Below are 25787 nucleotides of genomic sequence, written 5' to 3' on the forward strand. Positions count from 1 at the left end.
TATGTTTTTAGAATATATATCCATTATCATTGTTCTAAAAGAATACAATATTTTCATGTTTTAAATCCTCATATATGTCATATTTTCCTGTCATTCTGAACTGATTTTTTTCCTTTAAAAATTTATTTATTTATTTATTTATTGAAATTTACTTTTTATTTATTTTCAGTATAACAGTATTCATTATTTTTGCACCACACCCAGTGCTCCATGCAATCCGTGCCCTCTCTAATACCCACCACCTGGTTCCTCCAACCTCCCACCCCCTGTCCCTTCAAAACCCTCAGGTTGTTTTTCAGAGTCCATAGTCTCTCATGGTTCACCTCCCCTTTCAATTTCCCTCAACTCGCTTCTCCTCTCCATCTCCCATGTCCTCCATGTTATTTGTTATGCTGCACAGATAAGTGAAACCATATGATACTTGACTCTCTCTGCTTGACTTATTTCACTCAGCATAATCTCTTCCAGTCCCGTCCATGTTGCTACAAAAGTTGGGTATTCATCCTTTCTGATGGAGGCATAATACTCCATAGTGTATATGGACCACATCTTCCTTACCCATTCATCCGATGAAGGGCATCTTGGTTCTTTCCACAGTTTGGCGACCATGGCCATTGCTGCTATAAACATTGGGGTACAGATGGCCCTTCTTTTCACTACATCTGTATCTTTGGGGTAAATACCCAGGAGTGCAATTGCAGGGTCATAGGGAGGCTCTATTTTTAATTTCTTGAGGAATCTCCACACTGTTCTCCAAAGTGGCTCCACCAACTTGCATTCCCACCAACAGTGTAAGAGGGTTTCCCTTTCTCCACATCCCCTCCAACACATGTTGTTTCCTGTCTTGCTAATTTTGGCCATTCTAACTGGTGTAAGGTGATATCTCAATGTGGTTTTGATTTGAATCTCCCTGATGGCTAGTGATGATGAACATTTTTTCATGTGTCTGATAGCCATTTGTATGTCTTGATTGGAGAAGTGTCTGTCCATAACTTCTGCCCATTTTTTGATATGATTATCTGTTTTGTGTGTGTAGAGTTTGAGGAGTTCTTTATAGATCCTGGATATCAACCTTTTGTCTGTACTGTCATTTGCAAATATCTTCTCCCATTCCGTGGGTTGCCTCTTTGTTTTCTTGACTGTTTCCTTTGCTGTGCAGAAGCTTTTGATTTTGATGAAGTCCCAAAAGTTTATTTTCGCTTTTGTTTCCTTTGCCTTTGGAGACATATCTTGAAAGAAGTTGCTGTGGCTGATATCGAATTTTTTCAGTGAACTGGCATTTTAAAAGTTAATATTATGATTTGGAGACATATTTATTGATGCATGTGGCTCTATTTTCTAGATGTATACTATGAGTAAACTACAAGTTATAAGAGATGTATGCAGTTGTGGTACTACATTTAACTGAATAACCTCTCCTTCAAACACCAAGAGTGTCGTCTCTATCATATATCCCAGTTTCTAGACATTGTGAGTTTGCTTTGGGACTGCCATGTTCTGTATTCCACAGGCTCACTTAGCCACATATTAGCCACAAATTGAGTTTCAAAAAGCTTGAGAACTAATCTCATACAGATTTCATTGTCAGGCCTTGGCATTATTAAATTGGAACTCAATAATGAAAAGATGGTTTAAGAAAAAGTGTTTGGAAACAAAAGTGCAACTCTAAGTATTCCTGAAGGCCTTCAAGAAAATTTGAGCAATTTGTTTTGTGAGATTAAGAGTCACTTATGGTTTGTCTCCCTCCCTATCCCATCTTGTTTCATGTGGGTTGCTGGGGGGAGGGGGGTTGGGAGAAGAGGGGTAGGGTTATGGACATTGGGGGAGGGTATGTGCTTTTGGGTAAATTGGAAGGGGAGATGAACCATGAGAGACTATGGACTCTGAAAAACAATCTGAGGGGTTTGAAGTGGCGGGGGGGTGGGAGGTTGGGGTACCAGGTGGTGGGTATTATAGAGGGCACAGCTTGCATGGAGCACTGGGTGTGGTGAAAAAATAATGAATACTGTTTTTCTGAAAATAAATAAATTGGAAAAAAATGTCACACACAAAAAAACCTCAACTGTTATAATGAACTGCTATAATGAAGAAACCCAAATATACTGTGGCTTAATTAAAAAAAAAAAAAAAAAGACTGGACACCAAAGGCGCGATCCGTAAAAAATAAATAAATAAATAAACGGAGGGGTTGGAAGTCCCCAAAATAAAAAAAAAAAAAAAAGAAAAAAGAAAATTTGAGCAAGGGAGCCCATGGATGGAGGACAGCTGGAGAAGCCCTGCCTCTACATAACCCATTGGGATAAGGATGTATGAGGTTTTCTAGAGTCTATTTTTGCTGAGAAGTCTTCTGTCAGAAAGTCGTAACAAATAACATGGAGGACATGGGGAGATGGAGAGGAGAAGGGAGTTGAGGGAAATTAGAAGGGGAGGTGAACCATGAGAGACTATGGACTCTGAAAAAAACCCTGAGGGTCTTGAAGGGGTGGGGAGTGGGAGGTTGGGGGAACAAGGTGGTGGGTATTAGGGAGGGCACGTATTGCTTGGAGCACTGGGTGGGGTGCAAAAAACAATGAATACTGTTATGCTGAAAAGAAATAAAAAAAACCAAAAACATTGAAAACATGAGACATGATTAAGAAATAAATATACAATCAAAAGGGACTATAAAAAAAAGTCTATGATGTTTCCTTCATAGTTAATCTTTCCTTTCTCTCTGCTTGGTTTTAATATTTTATCTTTGTATATAATGATGGATCACTAAATCCTACACTTTAATATTGTACTGTAGGTTAACCAACTGAAATTTAAATAAAAACTTGGAAAAAATAAAATAAAATAAGCAGTTAGGTAAAAAATATATTTTATCTTTGTATTTGTTGTATAGCAATTTCTCTAATGTAGTATCTATGCAAGGATTTATAAAAATTTATCTTGTTTGGGAGTCATTGTGATTCTTCAATCTGAGGCCTCATTTCTTTAATTAAATCTGGAAAATTCTCAGTTCATTTCTTCAATGTTTCCTCTTCTCTCTTTTCTCATTAATTTTTGTTTCTTGGACTTACTTGGTGTATGGTGGATCTCCTTATTTCCCCCCCGCCAAAAGTCTTGACTCCTCTCCCCACATCTTGGTCACTTCATACTGTTTTCTGGGTATTTTTCTCAGAACTAGCCTCTCTCTTCAGTTACTGTCCATGCCATTCATTGAGTCTTTACTTTGAATGTGAATATTTGTATTTTCTAATAATTCATATGGGGTCTTTTCCAAATCTGTTGTATTTTACTTTTATAATACCTTATTTCTTATAGTCTTTATTCTTCCTTTGAGATACAAAGTATTTTAAACATAGTTTATAATTCCTAACAGATTAATTACTTTTTTTTTCAATTTATTTATTTTCAGAAAAACAGTATTCGTTATTTTTTCACCACACCCAGTGCTCCATGCAATCCGTGCCCCCTACAATACCCACCACCTGGTACCCCCAACCTCCCACCCCCCCGCCACTTCAAACCCCTCAGATTGTTTTTCAGAGTCCATAGTCTCTCGTGGTTCACCTCCCCTTCCAATTTACCCCAACTCCCTTCTCCTCTCTAACACCCCTTGTTCTCCATGCTATTTGTTATGCTCCACAAATAAGTGAAACCATATGATAATTGACTCTCTCTGCTTGACTTATTTCACTCAGCATAATCTCTTCCAGTCCCGTCCATGTTGCTACAAAAGTTGGGTATTCATCCTTTCTGATGGAGGCATAATACTCCATAGTGTATTTGGACCACAAGATGCCCTTCAACGGATGAATGGATAAGGAAGATTAATTACTATTATGATGTTTAGGGGGAGATAATTCTGTCACTTGTTGATTGCTGATTATCTTCATAATAAATAGGTTTTGTGTCTGTTTAGTAATTTTGAATTGTGAGAACATCTTTTTGGTTGGTTTTTATTTGTGGGATTCCCATACAGTCTACAGCAAAATGAGGAGAAGTTTTATGTTTGCTTCTGAAAGGTACCCCAAGGATTTTACCAGTCTGGGAATGATTTTTATGTTAGTTTGTCAGTTTGAGGGGTCTAGGATCATATGTGTCTTGTAAATAAGTGTATCCATTCCAGGTGCTGTCCAGACCCATAACTGCATTCCCATGGGAGACCTTTCCCCTCCATGAAGTACAGGATGAGAGAGATGAGTTTTCTTTGAGTGTCCTATAGACACTGGTATATATTCCTTTTCCTGTTTGTGTATGTTCTTTCACTGAGAGCTTACCATTTCGAATGTCCTGAACTAATGTGGTGGTGTCTACCTTTCGACCTTTTGCCTCACATAGGCCTATATTCTCACCTCCTGCTCTACATGGGGCCTCTAGACAATGAGGACTGATGGTATACCCCTCCCACCTACCTGTTACCACCACTGCATAGATTACAGTATACAGTTGACTGGTTTTTTTTATTATGTTCAGGTAGCCAGCATATAATACATCATTAGTTTCTGTTGTAGTGTAGTTTCCTTTATATTGTTAAACACTCATTTATGAATTTAAAAGGATGATTATCATATTTCCTCAACATTTCTACCTATGTTGCATGGGAAGGTGCTTAGTACCTCATATTTCAGCAAGCTAAAGCTTTCAAAATAGCATGTGATGATCTGCAGAAATGTGAGAGGTTGCAATGTTCAGAAAACTAAAAAAAGAGTTGTCTAGTTTTAAACATACTGTGTAGATGTCTCAGCATGAACTTGGTAAGATAGGCTAGTCATTGACAACAAAAGTTCTTCATAAGCCAGTTGAAGTTATTTGGATACTATTCTGAAGGCCCTGACTCTTTAAATAGGGAAGTATATGTTGAAAGTTTTCTTCTGGAATCAGTATGGAAGATCTACCAAGGGAGATAAGTAGAGGAACTAGTCATGAGGCTATGAAGTTAGCACTGGTCAGAGATGCTAAATCTTAAACAGTGTGAGTGGATTAAGGGCAAAGGATGAATATAAGGGGAAATGTAGAAGTCAAGGAGTGATTGAATATGAGGAGATGAGGAAGAGATTCCCCCAGCTTTTGCTTTAGGCAATTAGATGGATGATAATGGTGATGCCACTAGCCACTAACCAACAAAATGGAATAAAGAGTAAAGCCAAGTTATTTTATGACAGCTTGAAGCAGTTTCACTGTAAAAACCAAATACCTATAATGAACCATTTGTTTATATGTTACATATTAAATGATAACATTATATTCCTTACAGGTTCAGAGAGATGAAATCATGAGGACTGCAATGGGATGAAGTGTGAATTGAAGATGAAGAGTTAGAGGCAGGGAGTACAGGAATTTTTTCAGGACATTTGCCATTGGAAGGAGAAAAGCAGCAGTAGGATGAAAAGACATTACTGAATGAAGGGTTTATAACTGGATGAGGGACTTTCTTAAGGTTTATAGTTTATAGAAAAGGAGCCACTAGAGAGGGTTAAAGGAAGAAGTAGGAAGAAAATGCTATAGTCAATTACAGGAGTGAAGTCATAGACTTAGCAGAAGGTCCATGGTGGTCAGTTGAATTGAAGTCTTTAGGGAACTTGAATAACATAAATAAATCAACTACAACTATTATGATCCTCAGCCCTATTACCTATGACTTACTTTTTGATTGAAACTCTCTTTCAGGCAGGCTTATTGTCCCTTATCATGGGCTGCTCCCCTAATGCTTCACATTCCTCAGTCTTCTTACTCCTTGGGTTCTCAAGAGCTAGAATCTCTCCAGGTCTCCTTTTCTTCCTGTTCCTGGTTATTTACCTGGTCACCATAATAGGGAACATGACTCTAGTGCTACTTATCTCCCGGGACTCCAGGCTCCACTCACCTATGTATTATCTGCTCCGTGGTCTCTCCATCATAGACATGGGGCTGTCCACTGTCACCCTGCCCCAGTTGTTGGCCCATCTGGTCTCTAATTACCCAGCCATTTCTGCTGCCCGCTGCCTGGCCCAGTTCTTTTTCTTCTATGCATTTGGAGTTACAGATACACTTGTTATTTCTGTCATGGCTCTGGATCGTTATGTGGCCATCTGTAATCCCCTGCACTACCATTCAGTGATGAGTCGCCAACTCTGTGCCTGCCTACTGGCCTTGAGTTGGGTGGTGTCCATAGTGCACACCATGCTGCATGTGGGACTTCTCTTGCCTCTTTACTGGGATGGGGATGCTGAGGGCAACGTTAAACTTCCCCACTTCTTTTGTGACCATCGACCACTTCTGCGAGCCTCTTGCTCTGACATACATTCCAATGAGCTGGCCATATTCTTGGAGGGTGGCTTCCTCATGCTAGGTCCCTGTGCCCTCATTGTACTCTCCTATGCTCGCATTGGGGCCACCATCCTACGTTTGCCTTCAGCTGCTGGTCGCTACCGGGCAGTCTCCACCTGTGGATCCCACCTCACCATGGTTGGCTTCCTCTATGGCACCATCATCTGGGTCTACTTTCAGCCTCCTTCCCAGAACTCTCAGGAACAGGACATGGTGGCTGCTGTGATGTACACTGCCATTACCCCTTTGGCCAACCCTTTTGTTTATAGCCTCCGCAACAAGGATGTCAAGAGTGCCCTTCACAGGCTGCTTGGACTGGGGAGGGCGGACTCCTGATGAGCCTGCTGAAGAGCCATTTTGGGTGGTGAAGGAAAGAAGTGGGAGGGTTCAAGCATGGCTGATTTTGGAAAGATGAGGGAAGGATGGCCTGGCTAACTTACGGAACTCCAGATTCGACTCCTGTTGTTGTGGTGCCTGACAGAGCGGTGAACACATGCCACATGTGCTCAGGGCTCCCATGTCATCCTGTCTCAGGAACCCCTTCCCCAGACCGTTTATCTTCAGTTATCAAAATGGATACAAATGAGTCACTAGGCCTGGGATGTTGAATCCCACAGTTTTGAAGAAGTGTGAGAATATTACTGTGAAATATGAACTGAAACAGAGACAGTGAAGTTAATTATGGTCACGTCTAACTTGGTGTGCTTCCTCATGGGAAGTGTGATGGTTTGTGTCAGAAAGTTAGGGGAAGGGATCAGGTTAGGTAAAATGGGATGGTAGTTTTATACCTGTTCCATTCAGTGAGCAAATATTGGCCCAAAAGTGAGTGTGAAAGGGGCCATGATTCTGTTATTCTGTATCTTAGCCTCAGTTTCCATGGACTTGTCATAGTGTGAGCATCTTATTCTGATGTGTGTAAATTCTATTTCATATATTTTAAATTAATTTTCTTTACATTTTCAAGTAAGATATACAAAGAAAATGCAAAGCCAAAACTCCTCTGCATAAAACAAGGAACAGTGAACTATTTCAACAATGAAGAAGACAAATTGGCTGTGCTTAGATTGTTGGGAGCTGGACATTGACTTCTATTTTGCCAGCTCTTATGAGGTTTGCAGTGATAAATAAAAATATTCGTTGAGCTCTTTTTTATTGAAGTGTAGTTGGCACACAATATTACATTAGTTTCAGGGGTACAACATAGTGATTTGATAACTGTATGTTTTGCTATGCTCATCCAAGTGTAGCTACCATCTCTCACCATACAACTCCATGACAATACCATTAACATTTCTTTTTACTAAGATATAATTGAAATATAACATTGCAAGTTTAACAGTATGTTGATCTGATACATTTATGTGTTGCAATATTACAGTAGTCCCCCTTACCCTCGGGGGTTATGTTCCAAACCCCCCAGTGGCTGCATGAAACAGTAGATAGTACTAAGCCCTATATATACTATGTTTTTTCCTATACATACATAACTGTGATAAAGTTTAATTTATAAATTAGGCAGATTAAGAGGTTAATAACAATAATAATAAAACAGGGAATATTATAACAATATTCTGTAATAAAAATTATGTGAATGTAGTCTGTCTCTCTGAAAATATCTTATTGTATGGTACTCACCCTTCTTTGTGTGATTATGTGAGATGATGAAATACTTACGTGATGAGATGAAGTGAGGTCAGTGATGTAGGCATTGTGATACAGGATTACACTGCTATTGACCTTCTGATGATGCATCAGGAGGAAGACCATCTGCTTCTGCACTGCAGTTGACCACAGGTAGCTGAAATTGCAGAAAAAGAAACCACAGATAAAATGGGGACTGCTGTACCGCCAAAGTGTGAGATAACACTTCTACCATGTCATGTAATTTTCCTCTTTTTTTTGTGGTGGGAAAAATGAAAATCTGGTCTCTTAGCAACTTTGAAGCTTTTAGTACATTATTGTTGCTTATTATCATTACACTGTGTATTATTAGATCTCCAGAACTTATTTGTCTACTAGGTGCAGGTTGGTACCCTTAAATAACATCTCCCCAACTCCCCTATTCCTCAGTCTCTGGACTACCATTATACTCTGTTTTTATGAGTTCATCTGTTTTAAGTTCCCCATATAAGTGAAATTGTCATTGTCTTTGTCTGACTTATCTCACTTAGCATAACAACCTCAAGATCCATCCATGTAGTCACAAATGGCAGGATTTCCTTCTTTTTCATGGCTGAATAATATTCAATTATATATATTATGTTTTATTTTGTGGGGTTTTTTTGGAATTTATTTTTATTTTTTATAAACATATAATGTATTTTTATCCCTAGGGGTACAGGTCTGTGAATCACCAGGTTTACACACTTCACAGCATTCACCATAGCACATACCCTCCCCAATGTCCATAACCCTACCCCTCTCTCCCTCTCCCCCCTCCCCCCCCAGAAACCCTCAGTTTGTTTTGTGAGATTAAGAGTCACTTATGGTTTGTCTCCCTCCCAATCCCATCTTGTTTCGTTCATTCTTCTCCTACCCCCTTAACCCCCATGTTGCATCTCAACTTCCTCATATCAGGGAGATCATATGATAGTTGTCTTTCTCTGATTGACTTATTTCGTTAAGCATGATACCCTCTAGTTCCATCCACGTCTTCACAAATGGCAAGATTTCATTTCTTTTGATGGCTGCATAGTATTCCATTGTATATATATATACACTTCTTCTTTATCCATTCATCTGTTGATGGACATCTACGTTCTTTCCATAGTTTGGCTATTGTAGACATTGCTGCTATAAACATTCAGGTGCACGTGCCCCTTTGGATCACTACATTTGTATCTTTAGGGTAAATATCCAGTAGTGCAATTGCTGGATTATAGGGTAGTTCTATTTTCAACATTTTGAGGAACCTCCATGCTGTTTTCCAGAGTGGTTGCACCAACTTGCATTCCCACCAACAGTGTAGGAGGGTTCCCCTTTCTCCACATCCTCGCCAGCATCTGTCATTTCCTGACTTATTAATTTTAGCCATTCTGACTGGTGTGAGGTGGTATCTCATTGTGGTTTTGATTTGTATTTCCCTGATGCTGAGTGATGTGGAGCACTTTTTCATGTGTCTGTTGGCCATCTGGATGTCTTCTTTGCAGAAATGTCTGTTCATGTCCTCTGCCATTTCTATTTTTTTTTAATATTCAAAATTATATTTAATCATTAATATATATTTTCCCCCTTTGGGTTTTTTTTCATTTATTTATTTTCAGCATAACAGTATTATTATTTTTTCACCACACCCAGTGCTCCAGGCAATCCGTGCCCTCTATAATACCCACCACCTGGTACCCCGACCTCCCACCCACCCCCCCCGCCACTTCAAACCCCTCAGATTGTTTTTCAGAGTCCATAGTCTCTCATGATTCACCTCCCCTTCCAATTTACCCCAACCCCCTTCTCTCTAACTCCCCATGTCCTCCATGCTTTTTGTTATGCTCCACAAATAAGTGAAACCATATGATAATTGACTCTCTCTGCTTGACTTATTTCACTCAGCATAATTTCTTCCAGTCCCGTCCATGTTGCTACAAAAGTTGGTATTCTTTTTTTTTAATTAAATTTTTAATTTTTTTTTGTCTTTTTAAAGCTTTATTTCAACATAACTATGCTTACAGAAATACACTCATACTGGTTAATAGAATGCCATTTAAGCTTAACTTATCCTACACAATTTGGACCAAAGACTTGGTACATGGTTTAAGCTTAAAAAAAAAAATTATTTGCAATCTGGTTTATTTTTCATCTATTACAAGTGTATATAAAAGATCCTCCCATCAAATGCTGCTAAAGCACGCAGCAAGAACCTTGAGATATTAACCTTTGGTTTGTCTCGGAAAAATAACACATATTGCAGTGTAAGTTTATAAAATTGGTTCAACAACACATTGTTGTAATGTTTCAATGCCAGTTTACAAAGATCAGTTAACTAATGGATGTTGGAAAGGGTGGGGAGCCTATGTACACAAGTGAAAATGTAAAAGCTATCTGATTTAGTAAAAATTGCATGTATATTGCAAATCTACAGAAACGAAGATTCAGATAATTTACCGAATCTGAATTAACACTATCAGCTCAGTTCATCTGCTGAGGTCAACAAGGAAACTGCACAGACTAGCTGTTTTTTCTGGTTTATACAAAAAAGAAAATGAAGTTTCTTCCCCAGCTTTTCGGTCCAGAACAGATATTATACTACAGGCAAGGTATTCCTTCCATTGTCAACATTCATGGGGTGACATGTGATGAGGTCTACTTGGGCTTAAATTTATTTGCATTAGCACTTAAATACAAAACAGTCCCCAAAGTTAAAGACCACATGACTTTAGAAGTGACTCTAAAAAATAAAATGGCCCTTCTTGGAAGACTAGAACAAAACATCCAGCCAATTATAAGAAGCCTTATCAGAAATGTAGCCTCTTACAAATTACACCTCAATTAAAAAAAAAAAAGTAGCCCCAAAGCAGCTCTGAAAAGAGGAAAAAATATAACTTAACATATCTTGAAGTTCAATGTGAATATAGGTTCAGAAGACAGAAGAGAGATTTTCATAAGACTACCTAGGATTAGGCTTATAATGTATTCTAGTATTCAAGTTTATCTCTAATTACTAAACATCAATTTACAAATAACATATTCACTTTTTATTCCTTTAACAAAAGGGAAAATTCTAGTTTCAATTCTATCCAGTGGAGGGGAAACTGAGAAAACAAATATTCAAACACTTCTATGCAAATATCACATTTTTCAAATGGAAGAACTCCCAACTAAACCAGAAGTTCTTATTACTAACATATTTTTCATTGAAACAATTTTAACAAGTAGAAATACATGGCATTTTTATCCCCCGGGGTACAGGTATGTGAATCACCATGTTTACACACTTCACAGCACTCACCATAGCACGTACCCTCCCCAATGTCCATAAACCCACCCCCCTTCCCCCAACCCCCCTCCCCCCAGCAACCCTCAGTTTGTTTTGTGAGATTAAGAGTCACTTATGTTTTGTCTCCCTCCCAATCCCATCTTGTTTCATTTATTCTTCTCCTACACCATTAACCCCCCCTGTAGCATCTCCACTTCCTCATATCAGGGAGATCATATGATAGATTATGTTATATATATATATAATCTTACATCTTTTAGAAACATTTTTCTGTTGACAGGCACTTAGGTTTAGGTTGTTTCCATATCTTGGCTATTGTGAATAATGCTACAATAAAATGGGAGTGGGTCATCTTTTTTTTAAATTTATTTTTTATTTATTTTCAGCATAACAGTATTCATTATTTTTTGCACCACCCCCAGTGCTCCATGCAATCCGTGCCCTCTATAATACCCACCACCTGGTACCCTGACCTCCCACCCCCTGCCCCTTCAAAACCCTCAGATTGTTTTTCAGAGTCCATAGTCTCTCATGGTTCACCTCCCCCTCCAATTTCCCTCAACTCCCTTCTCCTCTCTAACTCCCCATGTCCTCCATGCTATTTGTTATGCTCCACAAATAAGTGAAAACATATGATAATTGACTCTCTCTATTTAACTTATTTCACTCAGCATAATCTCTTCCAGTCCCATCCATGTTGCTACAAAAGTTGGGTATTCGTCCTTTCTGATGGAGGCATAATACTCTATAGTGTATATGGACTACATCTTCCTTATCCATTTGTCCATTGAAGGGCGTCTTGGTTCTTTCCACAGTTTGGCGACCATGGCCATTTACCCCAAAGATACAGATGTAGTGAAAAGAAGGGCCATCTGTACCCAATGTTTATAGTAGGTTATCTTTTTGATAACTTTCTTTCATTTCCTTTAGACATAGACCCAGATATGATATGCTCGTTCATATAGTAGTTGTATTTATTTATTTTAAGAGAGAGAGTGATAATGCGAGAGGGACAGGCAGAGGGAGAGGGAGAGAAAAAATCTTAAGCATGTTCCATGCTCAGGGTGGAAGCCGACCCAGGGCTCAATCTCATGACCCTGAGACCATGACCCAAGTCAAAACCAAGAGTCAGACACTTAACTAACTGAGCCAGCCAGGTGTCCTACATGTTTTATTTTAAGATATTTATTTATTTATTTTTAATTAATTTTTTAAATAAACATATAATGTATTATTAGCCCCAGGGGTACAGGTCTGTGAATCGCCAGGTTTACACACTTCACAGCACTCACCATAGCACATTGATTATGCTTTTTTGGTGCTTTTTGTGCCATAGCCAGAAAATCATTGTCCAGCCCAATGTGAAATAACTTCTTCCCCGTTTTCTTCTAGAAACTTTACATTATCAGACCTTACATTTTGGTCTTTAATCCATTTTGAACTAATTTTTGGGTGTGGTGTAACATAGAGGTTCAGTTTCATTTTTCTTGGTGTGGCTGGCCAGGTCCACCAACACCATTTGTTGAAGAAATTCTTTCTTTCTCACTGAGTGTTGTTCATGTCCTTGTCAAAAGTCAGTTGACAAAGTTAAGTGGGTGTATTTCTGGACTTTCAGTTATATTGCATTGATCTCCATATCTGTCCTTTTGCAAGTACCACATTCTTTGACTGCTGTAGCTTTTTTTAACTTTTATTTTTAAATTACTTATTTGCTTGTTTGTTTATTTATTATGTTCAATTAGCCAGCATATAGTACGTAAATTTTTTAAATTAATTTATTTTCAGAAAAACAGTATTCATTATTTTTTCACCACACCCAGTGCTCCAAGCAATCTGTGCCCTCTATAATACCCATCACCTGGTACCCCAACCTCCCCCCCCCCCGCCACTTCAAGATTTTATTTATTTATTTGACAAAGAGAGAGCATAAGCAGGAGGAATAGCAAGCAGAGGGAGAGGGAGAAGCAGGCTCCCCATGGAGCAAGAAGCCTGATGTGGGGCTCAATCCCAGGACCCTGGGATCATGACCTGAACCAAAGGCAGATGCTTAACCGACTGAGCCACTCAGGTGCCCCCTCATTAGTTTTTTTAAAAATTAAATTAATTAATTTATTTTCAGAAAGACAGTATTCATTATTTTTTCACCATACCTCATTAGTTTTTTTTCCAATTTATTTATTTTCAGAAAAACAGTATTCATTATTTTTTCACCACACCCAGTGCACATTAGTTTTTGATGCAGTGTTCAGTGATTCATTAGTTGCATATAACTCCCAGTGCTCATCACCACACATGCCATCCTTAATACCCATCACCCAGTTACCCCATCCCCCCACCCCCCTTCCTTCTGTAACTCTCAGTTTGTTTCCCAAAGTTCAGAGGTGTTCATGTAAACAATTCTTTTAATTTCAGGTGTAGGACTTAGGAACTCATCATTTACAATACTTAGTGCTCATCACAATTGCCCTCCTTAATACCCATGAAAAAGAAAAAAAAATAAATTTAAATTTCATATTAAAACAAACTATTTTAATATTATCAAGTGGCCAATGTTGAAATTTCCAGTTGTCTAATAAATATAATAAAATGTTTTTGTAGTTTTTAAAAATTAGGACCCAAATAAGGTTTACATAATGTGATTGGTTATTTGGTCTCTTCAGTCTCTTTCTTCTTTCTCCCCCCACCTTTTTTTCCTTCCTCTTTCCTCCTACTCTCTTCTATCTCTAACAATTTATTTGTAGAAGATAATCAAGTAATTTTCCTGCAGAATTCCATGTAGTCTGGATTTGTGTGAGTTCATCCTTATCTTGCAGTTTAATGTGTTCCTCTGTGCTCTGTATTTTCCATAACCTGAAAGTTGGATGTAGAAGCTTTTTCAGATTCATGTTTGGCTTTTGGAAAGGAGAGACAACTCCATAGGTTGTGTGGGAGAGGTAATGTCTGGTTAGGTCGCTTCTTTGGTGAAATTAGCAGCCATTGCTATTCAATGTCTAGATCTATTCATTAGAGCAATAATTAAAGCAGAAGTATATGTGTGTGGAAGAGGAAAGAAATCAGGTGGAAGGAGGAAAGAACAGTCTAAAATCCAGGAATGTTTGCTCAGAATGAAACTGATAGAAGAGAATCACATCCATTTGACAATGCATAAGCCTATATCCATTGTGGAAATATGTCACTTTCCCAAAGTAAGGAGAGCTGTTAGAAAGTCAAATAGATCCTCTGCAAACAAAAATAAATGTATTACATTTTTTGAGGAAGTTGATATTATTTTGATTGATTAAAAATCTCTTTCTTTCCACTGAATTCTGATCCTATTCATCAGTTAATAATTTGATTTTCTAGTTTGTGACTAAGCTGCTTTTCTGCAGGTTAATGGAGGAAAGTACTAGTATGCATCCAGTTTATAGTCATTTCCACATATCTAATCCATATCAGTAAGCCACATGTCATTATTACTTTATTTTAGGACAAAGAAAATTTGCATATAATTTCATATTTTTCAGGGTGGAGCTTCACTTCCTGCTGCTGCTTTTATACTAAAAGGGTTGTTCAAATCAGGTTTCTGTGGATGATAGTTCTAAAGTAGATAAGAAAAATGAGTAGATGAAATTCAGCAAAGGATGCATTTGGGGGAGGGCAGGAAATTTGGAACTCACTGGAGAGCAGAATAGAAACATAGCAGTAGTCAAAGTTGTCCCACTGATATCTCCTAAAGCCTCGTGCCTTGCAGCTAATTCAGCTGGGTTAAGATGTTTGGATTAATAACAAACAATAACAGGAAGGATAGTTTAGGAAAGCTGGCTTCCTGAAATGATGAAATGGGATCAATTTCCTCTTGGGTTTTTTTTCTTGCTCAACTGTTGACATTATACAAAGAAGACTGTGGTTTCCCCCAAAGGGTCGACCTTCCCTATAGACACAACTGTTTTCTGAAGCTCTAGGGTGATATCTGGGTATAAGGAAGGAGAAGGAGCAGACTCCAGAGCTATAGTCCCAGCTGATAAAGGAAGGTAGATGGGCTCATCCCATTGTAATTGCTATTTCATCTGAATACAGTTGGAGGCTCCTGGGGTTGGTAGAGTCCCAGAATGAGTCCCTGTAAGTGATGATGCTTCTTTGGGATGAGCAACCATATAGAAAGGCTTTTATGGAAAATGAAGAGAAGACAATCCTTAATTTGTGAGTTTTATGAGAATATGGTGAAGGAGCACAGCTCTATTCAAACTTTCTATCTTGAATGTGTGGGGTTAGATACAGAGAGAAGGTGAGAGTAAGATTATACTCTGCCCTCATAGTAAATAGAAGGGGCACAGTAAATAATCATAATCCTCAGAGTCCACAGTCTCTCACGGTTTTTCTCCCCCTCCAATTTCCCCAAACTCCCTTCTCCTCTCCATCTCCCCATGTCCTCTGTGTTATTCCTTATGCTCCACAAATAAGTGAAATCATATGATAGTTGACTGTCTCTGCTTGACTTATTTCATTCAGCATAATCTCTTCCAGTCCCATTTATGTTAATACAAAAGTTGGGTAGTTATCCTTTCTGATGGAGGCATAATACTCCATGGTATATATAGACCACATCTTCCTTATCCATTCATCCATTGAAGGGCATCTTGGTTCTTTCCACAATTTGGTGTCTGTGGCCATTGCTGCTATGAACATTGGGGTAAAGATGGCCCTTCTTTTCACTACATCTGTATCTTTGGGGTAAATACCCAGGAATGCAATTGCAGGGTCATAGGAAAGCTCTATTTTTAATTTCTTAAGGAATCTCCACACTGTTTTCTGATGTGGCTGCACCAACTTGAATTCCCACCAAGAGTGTAAGAGGGTTCCCCTTTCTCCACATCCTCTCCAACACATGTTGTTTCCTGTCTTGCTAATTTTGGCCATTCTGCCTGGTATACAATGGTATCTCAATGTGGTTTTGATTTGAATCTCCCTGATGGCTAGTGGTGATGAACATTTTTTTCACATGTCTGTTAGTCATTTGTATGTCTTCTTTGGAGAAGTGTCTACTCATGTATTCTCTCCATTTTTTGACACAATTATCTGTTTTGTGTGTGTTGAGTTTGAGGAGTTCTTTATAGATCTTGGGTATCAGCCCTTTGTACTGTCATTTGTGAATATCTTCTCCCATTCCGTGGGTTGCCTCTTTGTCTTGTTGACGGTTTCCTTTGCTGTGCAGAGGTTTTGATCTTGATGAAGTCTCAAAGGTTCATTTTCACTTTTGTTTCCTTTGCCTTTGGAGACATACCTTGTAAGAAGTTGCTGTGGCGGGTGTCAAAGAGATTACTGCCTATGTTCTCCTCTAGGATTCTGATGGATTTCTGCCTTTGAGCTCTTTTATGCATTTTGAGTTTATATTTGTGTATGGTGTAAAAGAATGGTTGAGTTTCATTCTTTGACACATAGCTGTCCAATTTCCCAGTACCACTTATTGCAGAGACTGTATTTTTTCCACTGTATATTTTTTCCTGTCAAAAGATTTGTCAAAGATTATTTGACCATAAAGTTGAGGGTCCATATCTGTGCTCTCTACTCTATGGACTTTGAGAAACAAACTGAGGGATTTCGAGGGGTGGGGATGGGAGGTTGGGTGAGCCTTGTGGTGGGTATTATGGAGGACACATATTGCATGCAGAACTGGATATAGTGCAGAAACAGTGAATTCTGGAACACCAAAAAGAAATAAAAATTTTAAAGAGGAAGTGGTGATGCAAGATGGGGGCTTAAGGGGGTAGGAGAAGAGTAAATGAAACAAGATGCGATTGGGAGGGAGACAAACCATAAGTGACTCTTAATCTCACAAAACAAACTGAGGGTTGCTGGGGGGAGGGGGGTTGGGAGAAGGGGGGTTATTGGGTTATGGACATTGGGGAGGGTATGTGCTTTGGTGAGTGCTGTGAAGTGTGTAAACCTGGCGATTCACAGACCTGTACCCTGGGGATAAAAATATATTATATGTTTATAAAAAATTAAAAATTAAAAGAAAATTTAAAAATTTAAAAAAATTTTTTAAAAATGTTAAAAAAAATCATAATCCTCTTTTAGAAAATGGTGTGATATTGGTGCCAAGAATATCAAAGAATAGAATGAGAACAAATATTATAGTAAAGGGAAGAAATGGGATGAATGGAAGAGTTATTAGTTTAACACATTAAAAAAGCAGGATTTTGAATGAAAATATGAAGGCTTAGATGGAGAATATAGTCATCCAGTCAGAGAGGGAATGGAAAGATATTTCACAGTTCCCAGGTGCAAGAAATGTGTGACAAAGGCCCTAATTTATTTGTGAGGATTTGGAAGATACATTTTTGAGACAGAGAAAAGGAGGTTCTGAATTTAGATCTCAGATTCAAACTTCGTGATTCCTCAGCACAGGGGAACAGACTAGAAATAGAATTTAGACCAAGAAGGCATTTAATAGAGCATATTCCTAATATTTAGATATTGATGAAACAGTGAATGATCTCATATCTTTTGGTTCTTCCATCAAAGAAGAAAGATGAGAATAAGAAGGATTAAGGCTTAACACTCTAGCTCTATTCCTTCTCAATGATTTTAGATGTCTCCGAAGGACTAGGTGGTAATGAGAAAAACTGAGATGCTTTTGTTTCATTCCAGGGGTTCTTCTTCTTTTTTTCCCTCTCCCATTTCAATTTAGTTTATGGCTCAAGGTGTTCAAAATCTGTATATGTGTATATCTTCATACCTTTCCTAAATGGACTATTCTTTTCTCTATCTTCCCCTAGCATCAGCATCCTTGATCCCTCAAAGCTGTCTGAACAGGACTTCTAGAGCTTAGGCTCTGAAGAGACTAATATTGAGATATTGGGAAGTAGAAAATATACAGAAACGAGTCTTGAAGAAGTCAGCCAACAAGAACACTACCACTGCTTAGTATTCTTTTTGCATATCATTAGTTTACAAACAGTTTTGCTTTTCTTCAAAGAAAATGGACTCTATGTTATTACATTCTTCCCATAATGGATAAATCTATATGCTTTTCCAATTTTTCCTTCTTGGAGATCTTTTTTTTTTTCACACTTTTCCCATGAAGGGGCTCATCCCTTCTCTCTTCCTTCCCATCCTTTCTCATTCACCTTCATCTATATCTCCATGGGGAAGTCTTTGTATGGCTACTGCCTTGAATGAGTAATAGGATTGCAAGAGGGTATAGTTTGACCTATATCCATGGACATAGAGAAGGCTACAGGAAGAAATAAAAACTGACAGACACTGGAAAATTAAAGGTTTTGTTATCTTTTAAGCTCCTGTTCCATGATTGTTAAGTAAAGAAAATCACCAAGAGAGATGTCCTTAAAATTGTTTTAATTCTTCATCTGAATATTTGGAACACTCTCCTTTAGTGGGTAGAACACTGGAGCATCAAAGAATAAATGTAAACGTAGCACGTCATTTGGCTCTGCATGAAAAATATTTATGTAGTTAAACTAATGTAAATGTAGTCTACTAGTTTTTAGCTTTTACCTGGAGAGTTAGCTGTGGTTACAACTCAATTTATATGTCTTCAGTTTTGACAATGTATAAATCAAGATACAGCTTTCCAGAGGTTTGGAGGGTGCAGGGATGAGGAAGAGAAGAGGAGTCTGAAGTTGATGGAATAATAACGTGTTGTGATGAGCACTAGGTGTTATACACAACTAATGAATCATTCAATGCTAAACTAATGATGTAATGTATGTTGACTAACTGAACATACTAAAAATACATAAAAAACTAAAAAAATTAGAAAAGATAAGTACAAAAGCAAAAATGTATAGATTTAAGCATACCATTTAAAAGCAGAAAAGCAACTAATTTAAGAACTAAAATAACCATCAAAAATTGGGGAAAGGAGGAGAGATGAATGGGGATAATGTGAACAAGATAAAACCTCATCTTTCATAATAGAGAGCCAGAAGATAAATTGATAAAACTGGTACATAGATTCATAAACAAGATGTATATGATTTAGAAGCATAGAGGTGTGAACCACTGGAAGAGATAAAACTAAACATAAAGCAATGTTAGGGTCAGAGACTTTGCTTTTTATTGTATGTTCCTTTTTAAAAAATTTTTTAAAATTTATTTTCAGCATAACAGTATTCATTGTTTTTGTACCACACCCAGCGCTCCATGCAATCCGTGCCCTCTCCAATACCCACCACCTGGTTCCCCCAACCTCCCACCCCCCCCCGCCCCTTCAAAAGCCCTCAGATTGTTTTTCAGAGTCCATAGTCTCTCATGGTTCACCTCCCCTTCCAATTTCCCCCAACTCCCTTCTCCTTTTATCTCCCCATGTCCTCCATGCTATTTGTTATGCTCCACAAATAAGTGAAACCATTGTATGTTCCTTTTACTCTACTAGTTTAACGATTCTTCTCTCATTTATGAAAAAATAGAGTATTTTACCAAATAGTAGCCTCTTTGGTATACCATGTACATCTGCCAATAGGGAAAACCTGAACTGAAAGGAAACAAGATTCACATCTACTGGAAGATTACATTATTTATGAAAATTAATCATTAATAATATCAATGATGATGTTAATCATTTCTGCTCTCATCCCAGGTAAGTCAGTTGACTTAATGGAACAGGAATTGCCCTACCAAAGGAACAATAGCTTCTGGACATACAAAGTTAGGACCAGATCTTCACTCTAGGGCTCCATCAAAGATGCAGAGACTCGGACATCTGCCTGGAGCCTTGACATAATTTCCTTTTCTTACCAACTCTGACAGTCAGCAAATTGTGGTGCTTATGTCTAATAAAACTATACAGGGTTGAGTCCAGGTTTTGCCTCTCAGAGCCTATAAGACCTTCAACAAAGTAGTCTCTTCGCTTTAGCTCTCTCATCTGTAATATAAAAAGTAGCTTGTATCATATGGGATTGTTGTGACAATTAAATGTATGGTGTTTAAATGTATGGTGTTTAGTATGCTCTTCAGTGCATTGCAAACACCAAAGATATTCTGTGTTTAGTGATGCCTTCTTTGGTATACAGCAACCATGTGTGATTTCTCCTACTTCCCTTAATATATATCATATCAAGAGATTGTAAGTGGTCAGCAAATGAATCTGGAATAAACTAAAGAGTGTGGGTGGGTACTTCAGTGGATGGATAGAAAGATAATGACAAGGGAAAGAGTTGAAAGAAAAAAGCTCTTTTGAAAACTAGGGGCATCCATGCAAGAAAAGATGTTTCCTAAAAGCTATCCCAGAGTAAACTTCAGCATTATTTAATCCTAACACTTGCTGTTGGTGGGTAATACTGATCCTGTGTTATGGCCATTAGAAACAGGACAGAAGTAACTGAATTTGTCTTATTGGGCCTGTCCAGCTGGCCAGAGATGCAGCCAGTTATTTTCGGGGTTGTCCTTTCCATGTACCTGGTGGCACTTATGGGCAATGCCCTATTAGTAATTGTTGCCCTTTCAGACCCCAAGCTTCAGACCCCAATGTATTTCCTGCTCAGTCAGCTTTCCTTCATTGACATGTTTCTGACAACCATCACTGTTCCCCAGATGCTGGTGCACACACTGTCTGCGAATAGAACCATCTCCTTTAATTGCTGCATGATCCAGCTGTTCTTTTTTATGGCTGTGGGCAGCATGGAAGGGCACTTGCTGGCTGCCATGGCCTATGACCGCTATGTTGCCATCTGTGACCCCTTAAGATACTCTGCCATCATCAGCCATCACCTCTGTCTGCGCATAACCTTGACCTCATGGGTGGTCGTCAGCCTCAACAGCCTCCTTTATAGTGTGTTGGTCACCCGCTTAACCTTTTGCGACAACCAGCTCACCCACTTCTTCTGTGACATCACACCCTTGCTGAAGCTCTCTTGCACCCGACCAGTGGTCAACGAAATGCTAATATTTACTGAGGGTGTAGCTGTGGTGGTCAGCCCCTTCTTCTTCATTTTAGGTTCCTATGCCCGCATTGGCATTGCCATAGTCCGCATGCACTCAGTTTCTGCCCTGCGCAAAGCCCTGTCGACATGTAGCTCCCACATTCTGGTTGTGCTGCTTCTGTATGGCTCTGTGATCCGCATGTACCTCCGGCCATCTTCCAGCTATGACTTGGACCAGGATCGCCAAGTTGCCATCTTTTACACAGTAGTTACCCCTATGCTAAACCCACTAATCTACAGTTTGCGGAACCAGGAAGTTAAAGGGGCTCTGCGAAGGCTTTTCAGGAAACTCTCCATCTCAGGAAGCTTCCAACCTGGTTGCCAGGTGAACAGGAGATGTCAGCACGTCTCCTGAGCCTAAGGAGTTAAGGTCTAACTTGAAAATGCCTCAAATAAATGGGTTACATTTGTAATACCTGGTATCATTCACAATCATGTGAAATAATTTTCCTTGTTGGCTCCCTCCTGCCTGGATTTGGGAAGAAATGAATTCATAAATAAATAATTCTGATCCTCATTGACTGACCTAGAATCTCATCATATTGGAACTGGACAAATAATTTTATTGATTTACTTTATTTTTATTTATTTTTATTTTTTTTTCCCAATTTATTTATTTTTAGAAAAACAGTATTCATTATTTTTTCACCACACCCAGTGCTCCATGCAAGCTGTGCCCTCTATAATACCCACCACCTGGTACCCCAACCTCCCACCCCCCCGCCACTTCAAACCCCTCAGACTGTTTTTCAGAGTCCATAGTCTCTCATGGTTCACCTCCCCTTCCAATTTACCCAAATTCCCTACTCCTCTCTAACGCCCCTTGTCCTCCATGCTATTGGTTATGCTCCACAAATGAGTGAAACCATATGATAATTGACTCTCTCTGCTTGACTTATTTCACTCAGCATCTCTTCCAGTCCCGTCCATGTTGCTACAAAAGTTGGGTATTCATCCTTTCTGATGGAGGCATAATACTCCATAGTGTATATGGACCACATCTTCCTTATCCATTCATCCGTTGAAGGGCATCTTGGTTCTTTCCGTTTGGCGACTGTGGCCATTGCTGCTATAAACATTGGGGTACAGATGGCCCTTCTTTTCACGACATCTGTATCTTTGGGGGTAAATACCCAGGAGTGCAATTGCAGGGTCGTAGGGAAGCTCTATTTTTAATTTCTTGAGGAATCTCCACACTGTTCTCCAAAGAGGCTGCACCAACTTGCATTCCCACCAACAGTGTAAGAGGGTTCCCCTTTCTCCACATCCTCTCCAACACATGTTGTTTCCTGTTTTGTTAATTTTGGCCATTCTAACTGGTGTAAGGTGATATCTCAATGTGGTTTTAATTTGAATCTCCCTGAGGGCTAATGATGATGAGCATTTTTTCATGTGTCTGATAGCCATTTGTATTTCTTGATTGGAGAAGTGTCTGTTCATATCTTCTGCCCATTTTTTGATGTGTTTGTCTGTTTCATGTGGGTTGAGTTTGAGGAGTTCAAAAAATATTTTATTTATATATTTATTTGTTTAAGAGATTGAGAGAGAGAGGGAGAAGGAGAGAGAGAATGGGTGGAGGGACAGAAGGAGGGTGAGAGAGAGAATCTCAAGCAGACTCCACGCTGACCATGAAGCCTGATGTGGGGCTCCATCTCATGCTGAGATCATAACCTGAGCCAAAATCAAGAGTCAAATGCTTAACCAATTGAGCCACTTAGGCACCCCCTGAACTGCTGTTTTTAGATCACCAAACCTGAAACTCTCATCTTTTAAAACTAATATGGGGCATAGGGGATTGTTAAGCCAAATTATACATCAGTGAGGCCTGCAGAACTGTGATCATTTTAGTCATATTATGACAGTGTCATATACTTGTCGTTGTGACAGGTATAAGGTGATATCTCATTGTAGTTTTGATTTGCATTTCTCTGATGATAAGTGATGATGAGTATCTTTTCATGTGTCTGTTGACCATCTGTAGGTCTTCTTTGGAGAATTGTCTGTTAATGTCTTCTGCCCATTTTTAATTGGATTATTGTGTTTTTTTGGTGTTGAGTTGCATAAGTTATTTATACATTTGGGATACTAATCCATTATCAGATATATCACTGGCAAATGTCTTCATGCAAATGTCATTCAGTAGGTTGTCTCGTTGTTTTGTTGCTTGTTTCCTTTGATGTGCAGAAGCTTTTTATTTTGATGTATTTTCAATAGTTTATTTTTGCTCTTCTATCCCTTGTCTCAGGGGACATATCTAGAAAAATGTTGCTATGGCCAATGTCAGAGAAATTACTGCCTGTGGTCTCTTCTAGGATTTTCATAGTTTCCTGTCTCACATGAATGTCTTTAATCCATTTTGAGTTTTTTGTGTATGGTGCAAGAAAGTGGTCCAGTTTCATTGTTTTGCATGTAGCTGTTCAGTTTTTCCCAACACTATTTGTTGAAGAGACTGTCTTTTTTCCATTGCATATTTTTGCCTCCTTTGCCAAGGACTAATTGACCATATAATTGTGAGATTATTTCTGGGCTCTTTATTCTGTTCCATTGATCCATGTGTCTATTTTTGTGTTGGTACTATACTGTTTTGATTATTATACCCTTGTAGTATATCTTGAAATCTGGAATTGTGATACCTCCACTTCTGTTCTTCTTTTTCAAGAATTCTTTGGCATTCAGGGTCTTTAGTGGTTTCACACAAATTTTAGGATTATTTGTTCTAGTTCTGTGAAAAATGCAGTTGGTATTTTGAGAGAGATTGCATCAGATCTGTAGATTGTTTTGGGATGAACATTTTAACAAAATTTGTTCTCCCAACCCATAAGCATGGAATATCTTTGCATTTATTTGTGTGATCTCCAATTTCTTGCATCAGCATGCTATAGTTCTCAGAGTATAGATGTTTCACCCCAGGAGAGTGATTTTTTGAGCAGACCATAGAGTAGTCTATCTCTTTTAAAATTATAATAATTTTACATTCTCACATTATTTTAAATTAATAGTAATAACTAGCAGTTCAGTAATTACAGTGACTAAATTATTCTATCTGAGCTTTCATGTCCCTCCATAAAAGACAGTATAGGACATAGAGCACTGGTAATAGAGATTGGGAGAGAGAGTGGCTCTAACACTAGAAGTAAGTGGTCCTATATGGGACATATGTCAAGTAGGCTGTTTAAACACACTGATAGACTTGATGTAATATGTAAGGGGAAAAGAAGAATCAAAGATGGACTATGAAAATAGTCCAAAGATGGACTATGAAAATAGTGGGTGGAATCATTGTGCCATTTATTTATATGTTATGGTGTCTGTATTGCTGCTGTAAAGAAACACATACATTTGAGAGATAAAGGGAGAAGTTTTTATAATTACACTGAAATAATAGAAGTAAGTAGCTCTTTTGTGCAAATATGATTTTCCAAATATTCTTCTTCTTGAAGATGTCCGAATGAAATAGAGTGCAAAAACCCAAGAGAAAATGCTAAAAGGCTTTATTGAAGGTGGTGTGGGGTCATGTTCAAGGGGATGGACTCTGGAACCAGATACCATGAATTTGAATGCCACTATTGTCATTACTTGTCATGTGACTTTTTTCTCAGACTATTGGTAACCAGTTTTAGCTGGACCTGCCCTGGTAGTTATTATGATTACAAAATGCCCTCAGTAATGATCAGGAAACTTTGAAAAAATTTTTTATTACCCTCAGGTCTGGAAAGCATATTGTACACTTGGTACCCCATAGTGAGGTCACAGGTACAGAGAAAGCATAGGAGAGCATAGGCTTACTGTTCTGCTTTTATTGGGGTTGAGGGAAGGGGCCTTGGGTTTCACAGGTTGATTCTATTGGTGGATTTAAAACATAAGGGCAGGAATTTAAAGTCTGGGAAGAGAAAAAAAAACAAATGGCACAAATGATCAGTTAATCTAAATCAGCCAAGATTTCTGAAGCAAATGAGCAGGGGGTGGTGGCATAGGAGGTTGGAGAGTTCTGGCTCTTTACTAGTCAGTGTGGCTGGCAGTGTATTTATTGAGATAGCCTTTTTGAAGTGGAACCCTCCAGAATCAAAGCTAAATCAAGCACTTAGTCTACAAAAAGTAAAACCATTTAGTGCTCTTTGACAATGATTCAACTACTCTGCCTCAGTTATCCATCTGTAAAGAAGAGAGAAACAGTATCTATAATTTAGGGTTGTTGAAAGGAATTTATGAGTAAAATATATGTAAAGCACTCATAATAGTGACCAGCTCATGAAAACCATATGTGTGTGTCCTATTATTACTATTATTCTTATTACTATCAATAGTATACAGATGAAGAAATAATGGGAGAAAAGAACAAAGAGTTAATAGTTTTTGATATCTGTATGTACCTAAAGGCTACTGATGAAATGAGAGTAAGGCCAGTAATTATTCTGCCTCATTTTTTTATTGACTGCACCACAGTTGCTAGTATGTGTGTATTGTATTGGTTGACATTTCCTTCAAAGTATTGAATAAGAGATAATTTAGTGGAACAGAGTAGAGAACCCAGATATGGACCCTCAACTCTATAGTCAAATAATCTTCGACAAAACAGGAAAAAATATACAGTGGAAAAAAACAGTCTCTTCAATAAATGGTGCTGGGGAAACTGGGCA

The 25787-nt window shown here is 38.4% G+C and overlaps 2 protein-coding genes across 2 annotated transcripts; both read left to right on the forward strand.

Moving 5' to 3' along the window:
• The first annotated feature begins 5676 nt into the window (after positions 1-5676).
• LOC122916844 (olfactory receptor 1B1) lies at positions 5677-6630 on the forward strand. Its single transcript, XM_044264231.1, has one exon. The coding sequence runs from the start codon at positions 5677-5679 to the stop codon at positions 6628-6630; it is 954 nt and encodes a 317-aa protein (XP_044120166.1).
• A 13891-nt stretch (positions 6631-20521) lies between these two features.
• LOC122917039 (olfactory receptor 1361-like) lies at positions 20522-21505 on the forward strand. The gene has a single exon (XM_044264389.1). The coding sequence runs from the start codon at positions 20522-20524 to the stop codon at positions 21503-21505; it is 984 nt and encodes a 327-aa protein (XP_044120324.1).
• The last annotated feature ends 4282 nt before the right edge of the window (positions 21506-25787 follow it).

This window comes from Neovison vison, chromosome 9 (genome assembly GCF_020171115.1).
Source record: "Neovison vison isolate M4711 chromosome 9, ASM_NN_V1, whole genome shotgun sequence".
Classification (NCBI taxonomy): Eukaryota; Metazoa; Chordata; class Mammalia; order Carnivora; family Mustelidae; genus Neogale; species Neogale vison.

Excerpts from the sequence above, each read along its gene's own strand:
- LOC122916844 (XM_044264231.1), top strand. The coding sequence starts at position 5,677 with ATGGGCTGCTCCCCTAATGCTTCACATTCCTCAGTCTTCTTACTCCTT.
- LOC122917039 (XM_044264389.1), top strand. The coding sequence starts at position 20,522 with ATGGCCATTAGAAACAGGACAGAAGTAACTGAATTTGTCTTATTGGGC.